Genomic DNA, 10,767 nt, shown 5'->3' on the forward strand with positions numbered 1-10,767 from the left:
TCGCGCCATCTAGGAGACAATGGCTCGCATCACGAATTACGCAATCGTAGAAACCTTCATTAGGTGGATCCCCAAAGAAATAATTACCATCTATGGGGATTTTTGTCGGTTAAAAATTGCAATTCAACTGCATTTTTCAATAAGATTTTTTAATAAAAGTTTAAAATGGATTTTGGCAAAAATGTTTGAGATCTAATGGTGGAGATTCTAAAGAATTACGTACGTACAACTTTTCAAATAAATATCTCAAAAACACAAAAGGCTGTGAAATTCCAATTAAAAAAAAGCAAGGTTTAGCATTTCTCTTTGTTAATGAACTACCCTGTAGCTGCAAATATTTACGTTTTTCCAGTCGAGGAAGGAAAATCTTTTCATTTCCACAACGACATATAGGGTGACCTATTTGCGCAATTGTAGTAAATTACTCCGCTGAATAGAAGGGGAAATTAAAAATTTTACACCTGCTGTCCAGCGCGTACGAAACTTCCAGGTGGACGTTGGGATCTAAGAGACGATGAGAGGCGCCCACCTCACAGAATGGGTTAAATTTAATTTATCGGCTTTCAGCCTGGTGGTTATCTTTCGGCGTACGATCCCAAGAAGCGAGCATCCATCCACTGACCGTGTATAGGCCGAGAGCTTATACCCGGCGTGCACGCCGCCACAAAATAGAAATTTGCCGCTATGGGGCATCGACGAAGTTTCGGGAAGTCGCGATGTGATCGCACGTAGTTCGTGTAGAGTCCTGCTTGTTGGGGAAGCAGCAATTTCACTGCCTTATCTTCCTCTAGAGTCCGGTCGCAGATTAGCTCTGATATATGAATGTCGCTGTAGCATAGAAAGATCACTGTGGTAGCAAATTGGCCACTTTTTCGCCTTGTGAAATCTTGCAAGAAGAAGACGTATGTTGCATGAAATTTGTCCGAGTTTAAAACGATTGCTGGCGATCACTCTGTATAAGTCTGCATATTGAACACCTACATATATTGGCTCGAAAATGAGGCTTTGAAGAAAATATGAGTTTGAGGGAATCTCCGAACCAAATTAACACTCACGGCTTACCACTTTGTCACGTTTAATATTTAAACTAAACGTGTCTCTCCGTTTGCAAAGCCTCGAGTTTTTGCCCTGCATGGGGAAACAAAGGGATGAGCATACCAATAACTATCTATAATACTATATTATACAAATACATGCTGTCGTTCTCATCCTGTCTGAGACTTAAATACATACGAGGATAATGTCTTTTTCTAGACCTATGATGAATGCATGTAAAGACAACGACAAAACAGATTTTAAAAAGTTTTTGAATATCTCGTGAAGGAAAAAATGTATATTTTGAAAAATCTTCAGCGTCCCTTAGTGACTCAGATTTAAATTTCGGCGGGGTCTAAAGAGAGAAGGCAATATTGTTTACCTATGAATAGCGCGCTACGATTGGTGGATGGGCTTTTGGCGCGCTACCCTAGCGCCACTGCGGAACGCTTACGAAGTAACGTAAACTGCCGGTCAACGCCAACTAGTGTGTGTGTGTGAGGTAAGTCGATTTTATTTTCCCCTCAATAATTTTTATAAATTCACTGGATTTTTTCTCAAATACCGCAAAAATATTATAAAATATTAGTTTTTCCGATGCTATTTATCGCATAAGCCAAACTGGGCTGCGTTTGCCCGTTCCAAAGCAATTAATTCCTGAAGCAATTGTATTCGATAAAATTCTGGTATGGCCGCCTCGGTTTTCGATGCAAGAAGTCAAGCTAGACCACGCTAAAGGTTTGAAAATTAATTTATCTGATGTTAGACGGTGAATCTTCATGGTTTTTTCACCTAATTAAAGCAGATTTTTGATTTTATCACGTGGAACCGTGTTTCACCTCGACACATACTTTTTTTTTCGGGAAAATATTTGGGTGTAGCCTGTGGAATTTTAATATTATATTATTTTGAGTATGGCGCGCGCGGCATAGCACCGATTTCAAACAGTTTTATTGCGATCAATTTGTTTAAGCCTCAATTGATCACCATTCGTGCTGAGAATCACAAAGATTTATCCGTTAATTACTCAATAATTAAATTCCGATTTTTTTCGCGAATTCCGTCGTAGACACATCCAAATTCTCAACGTGAAAATTAAAATTCCCATTAAGTTTTTCATGTTTACACGATTGGTGTGAACACGGCGAACATTGCAATTTGAAGCGCTGCTTTGTCGCATACGGCCCATTATGAAGCAACGCCATGTTTGGTAGAGGAGCCTATATTGATTTTCTATTTTAAGAAACTGGTGATGCTATATAGAGCATTGAGTTTGAGTAAGAGGCAGGTTGATGAGGCAGCTGCTTTCAAAATGGGGGGAAGGTGAGGGATCGCAGTATGGCCGTCCACTTAACGGAGTTCAACTGTTCGCTCTCGGTTTTGTTTGTTTCCTATTGGCTGGTGCGAAACAAATGAATGATGAGGACCTGCAAGAACTCTGCTTAATATACGGGGTGTCTTTTACATTGTAAAATGCCTGCGGCAACGACTATTGCAGTGTCCAAACAAGCTCGGGCTACAATATTGGTTAACAAGCCAAAGTTGCCTTTTGTTAAGATTTTATCACTAGTTCTGTTGGTCAAAACCGGCTTCTGTCTATCCGTGACTTCTGGTCGAAAGGTTTTATGATGTCCAAATTAAATATTTCGCGTATACTCTCAAAATCCAATGGTTTGCATTGGCTCCGACCAATGATCTATTTTGGTGACCTTGAACTTCCAAAGAAGAGGGATGGGGGGGGGGGAATATTTATATTGACATTATTTTTGTTTAGGATATTCTGCGCATGTCGCAAATTAGACGCGCTTTCAAAATTTTACAATGGTATTCGGCATAATCAGATCGGGACAAGAAAGAATCACGATGCATGGACACACCATCCCTTGTCCCTAATCCTTTCATGAGCTACTTCATCTCATATATAGAATTAGTATAAAAACATTCCCTACTCCACATCCGGTTAATTATTGGATGTGTTCGAGATTCGGCAATAACTCGCGTATATGCGCATGTCATGATTTAACCAAAATTTCAAATCAAACTCAAATGCATAGGCCAAGCGGCTCTGTTTAGTATGGAAAATATCTTATTTTTGCCCTTGAAAAATGTAAAAAAATAGAAAGTAGCTTCTAATTATATAGGATTTGGGCGAATATGTGCTGATAACAAGATGTATACAGTATATATACAGGATGTCCCATTAAGACCGTTGAATTCGTCGGCCAATTAGGGAAAAATTGCAATTGTGAAGAATTGGTAGCTCCGAAATGCTTTTCAAGGTTGCAGGCATTTGCGATTGGGTTTAAAGTAAATGTCGGCTTTCTTTTTTTAAACGAACCATCCTGTAAATTTGAGCATCATATTTCAAGTCCTAAGAATACCCTATGTACCATATAACTTAATTCAAAGTGGTTATTAATGTTCCTCAATCGTAAACCTAACCACTTCAATCGTTGTCTATATTTGGTCACTACAATTATGAAAGTAGCCGCCACATGTAACTATTTGTTAAACTGTCGTAGATAGTGTGCATAATTTATTGATTTATTAACAAAATGTTGTTTATTATGCCATTTGTGCCCCATTTATGCCTAAGACCACTGACCTCAAATTTAAGACTTATTTAAATAACATATTTTTGTTATACCATTTTTGGCACAGCGATAAAAAAATCCCCTGATATAGCACGACATTTCGGTTCCATTGGAACCTTTCTGATTATTGTTGATTGTCAAAATAATTCCTGCATCTATTGACAATAACAAGAGAATTGTTTACGTTATTAATTCGCGGTTCACTTTTAACTAAATTCATTTTGGACTTGTTTCTTATTTTTCTCCATCGTTATATTTCAGACGATCTAGAGTTCAATAAGCAACACATAAAAAATGTCTGACGACGCGGCTCCCTCTCCAGGCAAAAGAGGCCGCAAGTTTGCTGCCGAGAAGGCCGAAATTGCAGAGAAGGCCGAACCCAAAAAAAGAACTAAAAAGGTAAGTTATTGTAGACTAAACATTTGGGCAACGCGCCTAAGATCCTTTATCTCGCGCAGGAGGTCGCCAAAGATGAGGTCGACGAGGAATCCGATGGCGCTTCTCCGCCAAAACGAGGCCGCGGCAGACCAAAGGGTACTACCAAGAAGAAGGCCCCGTCGAAGGCCAAGCCCGCTAAAAAAGCCAAGGCATCTGGTAACTTCAATAATTATTCTTTATTGTTGACATGGGACGATAACTGAAACTTTTGAAGGAGGGCGAGGCCGGGGAAGGCCAAAGAAGAATAAAGAAGAGGAAGCTCCAACTTCCGAAGAAGACGACGTTGAAGCCAACGATGCTGAGAGTGATGAATAAACCAATAAGCAAAACTTTTAAAGTAAAAATCAGATTTCTTTGGTGTTGTTAATATAAGTCTGATTTTTGAACTGAATTTAGCGACATTTGCCATTTCCTAAACAAACGTGAAGCTAAGATGATACAATTATTGCTAGAACGTGAAATATCCATTTTTTTACCCCCAGATTGCAAATTGACTAACATTAAATTTAAATTCTTAACTAGGATGTGCGAGTATAAGAAATGTTCCAGTAAGGTTTTGGTAGATGTTATGTTGATGAATGTGTGTCAGTGAGTCTCTTCAAAAATGTATAATTAATGTAGAATATTCGCATTACTTAAGAAATTCCCTTCGTAATAAATTATAAGTTTCCAAAGTGTGTTCTTTATCCACTTTTTATGGCAAATCCACTATACCCTAAACAGAAATACCATGAATTGTCTAAGAATAAGTCCTGCAATGGTGCGTTAGCCAGTGATAGTACAAAGAAAACGTCCACGTGAATCAACAGTGATTTTTGCGTTTCTCTGCGATCCTACATGCAGAGTTTCTCTACAGACTGCAGTTCTTTTGGGGGAACGTCCTGGACCGAATCAAAGTGTCCGATGAATGGTTATTGCGGAATATGGCGATGAAAATGACAAGTTTTATATAACAACATTTTATTTAAAAATAGTCCATTCTTATAGATTATTCTAATTGAAGCTCCTATAAAATATGCTTTATATGTAGTATTGTAACGAGTGCCTATTTTAAAACTTTCTGAAAATGAATAGTAGCGACCCTTGACTAGTGACCAAAAATTACTATTGAGAGTTTTCAATAAAATCTGAACACATGCGACCATAAAATAATTAAAACGAACATTTTCAGACAAAATCCGAACTTTTTTAGTTAATTTTTAGCAAAAGCAAACAAACCATCAGTTAAAATACATCTGCTAACCTTACCAGCGAAAACGTATCCTAATAAGGCACAAGTTAGAATATAACGTTAACGTAGAATATATACAAAACGGGGAAAAGCTCAAGATAGTTATACCTACTAGTGAAAAATAGATATTCGGCCATAGCAATATTTACAATTCCTCGAAAAATGCTACTCGGCTTTTAGTGCTGCCGCTCTTGCTTTTCTTCAAAGTAGAGTACTTGTTTTCGCCCAATTTTACTTGTTCATCGTGCAGTTGATCGAATTCAGAGGCCTTTTCCGTCACCTTGAGGATGGCGATTTCTGACCGAAGTTCCCGCAGCTGGCTCTGCAGGTGTTTGGATTTCTCCAGATACTCCACCCTAAAAAATATATATAAACAAAAATTCTATCGCAGTTAAAAAGCAAAGGCGCTTACCTTTCTTTCTCAATCTCCAAGGAGAGCTGATCGGCATCGCCATGTGCGATCAGATCGTAGGAATTCAAGTTGAAATCTGGCGACGTACTCGTCTCGGTCTCCAATAGAGAGAGCTCAGAGTGGAGGTTGCTTGGTGACAAAGGAGCGGAGTATAAGGTAGCAACAGACTGTTGAAATGGAAAATAAATGCAGATGAAAAATACGGTTGATTCGACATACTGAGATAGGCGACGTGGGCGTAGACCCAGACAAGGTGCCGCGACTTAAAAAATCCAACAGTTTCTCTTTGGCTTGTTTCTCAGCGGCCCGCGCTTTCAACAATTCGTCTTTGAGCTTATTCGCCTCGGCGGCCCGTCTCTCCGACTCTTCCACAAGACGGGCGGTTAGAAGTTCCGCCTCGCGAGTCTTCCTTTCCAGCGTGACCTGAATAATATTTCTTATTAATTCAGAATTACCAATATAACTATGTATATATCTAAGAATATGTATATATATATAAGCAAACCTTGCGAAAATCCATTACCGACCTTCTCTTCATCCTTCCTCATCGCAGTCAGTCTCAATCTAGTAATTTCTTGCTCTGCTTCTGCGGCCTTTTGGCTCAATAAAGTGGCCTCCTCCTCTGCAACTCTACTTTTTTCCGCTAGGAGCTCAGCAGTCTCTTCAGATCTCCGCTAAGAAATGATTGTGAATAATAACTGCAAAAATAGACTAAAGCTTACCAATGCTTCGTTGGCTAATCGAATCTCCTCTTGATATTGTAGCAACCTTTGTTCCATATTGGCTCTATCTCTCTCAGCTTCTTCTCTTAGTTGCTTCTCTCGAGCTAATCTAAAAAGAACAAAAGTGGACAATTTAGAATTTGTTAGGGTCATCGGAACTGAATCTCCTAAGTGTTTAAAATTCAATGCCTACCAAATAATTGGAAGAACTGCGGTCGTCTAATAAAAATTACGGGTATTTGTGTTTGAAAAACTATTCCATGTGTTGAAAACAAAGACTCAAAACTGGCACAATTACGTTAATGTGTTCTGACTTAGCATGTGGTTTTTCTTTTAATTTTATTTATTCGTCAATTTCAATACCTATTTCTTTGCACTTGTCTTCTCTGCTTCTCTTCTTTTGCTGCAGCTTTCATCTGCTGCAATTCCATTGAATCAGGTTTCCTCCTTCTCATGAAAAGATCATGATTGCCCATACATAAATCTAAAATCTATCAAACCATTATTTCTGGCCTTGGAAGTATGACCACATCCAACATACCAGCTTGTTCATTCTAACTTTGTGGCTAAAGAAAACAAAATTCGGCGAGTTCTTGTCCACCGGTTTAATGATGAACTTCTTGTCGTCAAAACTGATGTGTCTTATTTCGCTCCAGGTGAACGTAGTTTTTGGCTGCAATTTGTTCTCTTTCTCGTAAATATTAAGCCCCAGAGCAGTCACTCCCAACCATAATTCAGTCTCTTTTTTATTCTATAAATCCCGAACCAACAGTAACAGGAAATTCAGTTATTAAGAGGGGCAAACCTGTATAGGGAAATAGTTGACCCCATACATATCTAAATCTTGTGCAATTTTAAGGTACTCCATTTCAGCTTCGTCCCTAGACATTCCTACAATCGGAATCATTTAGCATTCAATCCAAATAAATAAATAAAATTAACCTCTATGATCAGCATACCAAACCCTTATCCTCTCCTCCCACATCTCCAGAGTCATCTGATATTGATCTATGACCCTTTGAGGTAACAAGTCTTCACTAGCCAACATTCCTGGTTTATAGGTGTCTTCATCAAAGTCACCAAACTGTAAAAACAAGTAATAATGACTCAAATAAGAACTACTGGAACTGTTAAGAGTAGCAATTATTGAACAGAATTGTAGAACTGATTTTGCAAATATCTTTAAGATATTTGGCATTTCCACACATTGGGACCATTAGAGGACTAATTCATATAGAAAGGGTAATATACACATAAGCATGCAGCTTATTAAAGTATCACAACCTAAAGCCCATAATAAAATAAAGCTGTAGGAATGTGCGGAATTCAAATAATTCGTTTTTATCAGCAGGAATGTATATGTTTACTTATCTTTGTATACATACTTAATCTCACTTTATCTATTAAATCACAACATTATCACATTTTAACAGGAGAAAGGGTCAAGTTGTTTATAGATTCAAACAAAAAATAACATTTTTGCTAAAGGAATTTAATGATGAGTGTCTCACCTGACCTCAAGATTCAAAAATAAATATTTTGAGGCCTAAACCTACCTTGGCTTGGACTGCATAACTAGCTAATAATACTGAAGCCTCAGGGGGACAGTAAATGTCCATGGATAAAATGGCCTGCTTCACTTGCAAAAAGAACAAGTGTTGAGTGACCTCTTGCACAAGCTCTTCGGCTACTTCTTCAGGGTAAAACTTAGCTAGGAACATGAAGGAGGCTGTTTGGTGATTCTTTTGAATGCTTTGGTCTTGAACTGGGGAAACTATGGTGAGTACACCCTCAGAGACAATCAAGATAGGAGATCCTACCTTTCTTATCTAGTTTTAACCAGGAGATGAACCCCTTGGAGTCTTCATATTGCAAACCAAAATACCAGGTTTCTCGTAGACCAATAGTCCTACACACTAGCTCGAAAAGATCCCGTCCTGTGGCACGCCACTGCAAGTTAGGGGTAGGGGATATATCAGCCGATTTTTTGGCCATGATTCATGTTAATTGGGAGTTGGAAAATAATGGATTGATATGTGCGGTCTACATGAGAGTTGAAGAATGGCATAATATGCAAGTTTCATAAATTAAACGTCTTAATTAGTGGTGCGTGTGATACATGCAATTAACAGTTTGTGAGAATACTGGAATTTGCAGTATTATGTAGAATATAAACAGACACACAGACCTCCAGATTGAATTCCAATTCGGCGTCCAACGTACACACTTTTACCGGAAAAGATTTTCCACATTTTTTCCTTCGAAATGGCGTCATTTTGTCGATCATAATTAACAAAAACAATTTGTTTTAATTAAAGAAAAACTACATTTTTGTTGTTTTGCTCATAAATTTATTTGGCTAATCAAGAAATTAATCATATTGATGACTTGTCACTGTCAATCTTTCATTTCAAATTCGTTTACGGCCAGATTGTCTCTCAAGCATTTCCCTGTCTTTCTTCTATTTTAGCAATTGACATAGAAAAGCGAGAAGAAAATAAGAACTCGCTAAGGTTATGTGCAATTCTCAATCCCTTGTGAGCAATGTCATTGTCTGTTGTAATCTTTGTTTTGTTTATTTTTAAGTTTGTATTGTATTTTTAACACTTTTATCGGAAACTAAATCTTATATCACACATTTGTGACGTGTTTGTTCTTCAGTGTACATGTTTACAAACAAATAAAACAACAAAAACTATATTTACTACAAGGCACAAAGCCTTTACTTTCCAACAAGGAACAAGTTACAATCCTCGTGTTAACATTGCTTTGGGAGCACTCGACACACCTACAACTGTATGCTGGTGGCCCCAATTCGAATTTGATGAGAAGGATGACTGGGGAAGACGACCAGCAGCGGGCCGGCCAAATATTCCAAGCTTTCCAGGTGAACTGGATAATCCTCCGAGACGCAGACTCTGGTAAGGTCTTTTGGCACGGACAGGAAGATATCAGTCAGCCCGACGTAGAACATGAGGCCCGAGTGCCCAAAAACATCCTCAAATGTCGTGCTGTATCTCGAGAGTTTAGTTTTAGGTAAGTAATCTTATTTGGCCTTAGGATAGCATTAACACATTTATTTTATTCCAGTTCCAAAGAGCAGATACAAAACTTTCGGCTGGAACAAAAGGTTCTGTTTAAGGGAAGGTGCCTTGAAGAGTGGTACTTTGAATTTGGTTTTGTTATGCCAGAATCAACAAATACATGGCAGTCTATTATGGAGGCTGCACCTGAATCCCAGATGATGCCTGCCTCAGTTCTGAATGGCAATGTGATAGTTGAGACTAAGTTTTTCGACGACGACCTTCTGATTTGCACTTCAAGGGTTAAACTGTATTATGTGTGACTCACAGTGACAGTTTTTTTCCCTTTAATTTTAGTGCTGCGTAAATGCGGGCAATCGTTAAAATTCATTCCATTCGATGCATTTGTTTCACTTTGAAAGTCACATCGAATACAAATTTAAAGTTAACGAAGGTAGGATTAAGTTGTGCACTGTCTAGGCACTAATACTTTGGTTGTTGAGGTGATGTATGCATGGTATCAAATGCTCGGATGTCGAGAAGTTTATATAAATGTAGGGTTATATGAGGAAATGACAACAGAATTGTGAACTTAAAGACTGCTACTGCTCAAAGGCTGCTGAGCATTTTTAACCGTCGTTCTAACTATATGGCATTGACGAAATTTGAATAGGCAATTTAAGAGATGTTCCTCCCCAGAGTTTTGGGTTTGCGTAGGGTTATGTTTCAGTAACTCTTTAAAATTGTTATCTAAAACCAAACCTGGGCGCATCTCAGCCTTTAAAGACATCACAAAATGAGTCACCTTATGTTAAAATGCAATCTAAATTTGAAACTCTTATGAAAGAAATTAGGTTTTTAGGAGTCATGTGGATCCTCATTTGACATAGAAGGGTTAGTCTTGTGAAGAGATTATGATGTTTTGTTCAAAAATGCCACTAAAACAGTTAAGGCGAATTAATGGTTTGGACCAGTATAAGCAATGTATTTTCTATGTCACGATTAAATACAGTTTTTGTTAAAAATAAAATGTGTTTTATTTCCTCAAGCGTAGACTATAAAATCAAGAAATTCTCTGCAGAGGAAAATTAAAGGAAAACGCGGTTTTCTACCGTAGTTTCAACGATTTGGCTTTGTAGTGGTTAACGATTAAAACGAATTTCAAGCGTCTAGTATTGGCTTGAAATAATTTTAATATATTTCGCAAAATCGAGTCCTAATAGTGACCCAAAACCGGTCTCTACGGCAAGCACGATTTAACCAGCCCTCCTAATAAAAAGTGTCTTAAACACACCTTATTCTCATCTCAAAA

At 38.0% G+C, this 10,767-nt stretch overlaps 3 protein-coding genes across 3 annotated transcripts; 2 read left to right on the forward strand and 1 right to left on the reverse strand.

Annotated features, from left to right (window-relative positions):
• Nucleotides 1–1,395: 1,395 nt before the first annotated feature.
• D1 (D1 chromosomal protein) lies at nt 1,396–4,741 on the forward strand. The gene is made up of 4 exons (XM_066288149.1): nt 1,396–1,537; nt 3,891–4,028; nt 4,088–4,223; nt 4,282–4,741. The coding sequence occupies exons 2-4, from the start codon at nt 3,924–3,926 to the stop codon at nt 4,380–4,382; spliced, it is 342 nt and encodes a 113-aa protein (XP_066144246.1). The 5' UTR covers nt 1,396–1,537; nt 3,891–3,923; the 3' UTR covers nt 4,383–4,741.
• Nucleotides 4,742–5,010: 269 nt separating this feature from the next.
• Nucleotides 5,011–8,813, reverse strand: Mer (ezrin/radixin/moesin family protein merlin). The gene is made up of 12 exons (XM_066288210.1): nt 8,621–8,813; nt 8,253–8,382; nt 7,989–8,197; nt 7,375–7,516; nt 7,238–7,323; nt 6,974–7,183; nt 6,796–6,923; nt 6,433–6,541; nt 6,238–6,384; nt 5,930–6,133; nt 5,711–5,877; nt 5,011–5,654 (listed from the first exon to the last, which is right to left on the reverse strand). The coding sequence occupies exons 1-12, from the start codon at nt 8,717–8,719 to the stop codon at nt 5,444–5,446; spliced, it is 1,842 nt and encodes a 613-aa protein (XP_066144307.1). The 5' UTR covers nt 8,720–8,813; the 3' UTR covers nt 5,011–5,443.
• Nucleotides 8,814–8,974: 161 nt separating this feature from the next.
• Nucleotides 8,975–10,485, forward strand: PrBP (Prenyl-binding protein). The gene is made up of 2 exons (XM_066288148.1): nt 8,975–9,468; nt 9,523–10,485. Exons 1-2 carry the CDS (start codon nt 9,257–9,259, stop codon nt 9,776–9,778), a joined length of 468 nt encoding a protein of 155 aa, XP_066144245.1. The 5' UTR covers nt 8,975–9,256; the 3' UTR covers nt 9,779–10,485.
• The last annotated feature ends 282 nt before the right edge of the window (nt 10,486–10,767 follow it).

Source organism: Euwallacea fornicatus, chromosome 12, assembly GCF_040115645.1.
Source record: "Euwallacea fornicatus isolate EFF26 chromosome 12, ASM4011564v1, whole genome shotgun sequence".
Classification (NCBI taxonomy): Eukaryota; Metazoa; Arthropoda; class Insecta; order Coleoptera; family Curculionidae; genus Euwallacea; species Euwallacea fornicatus.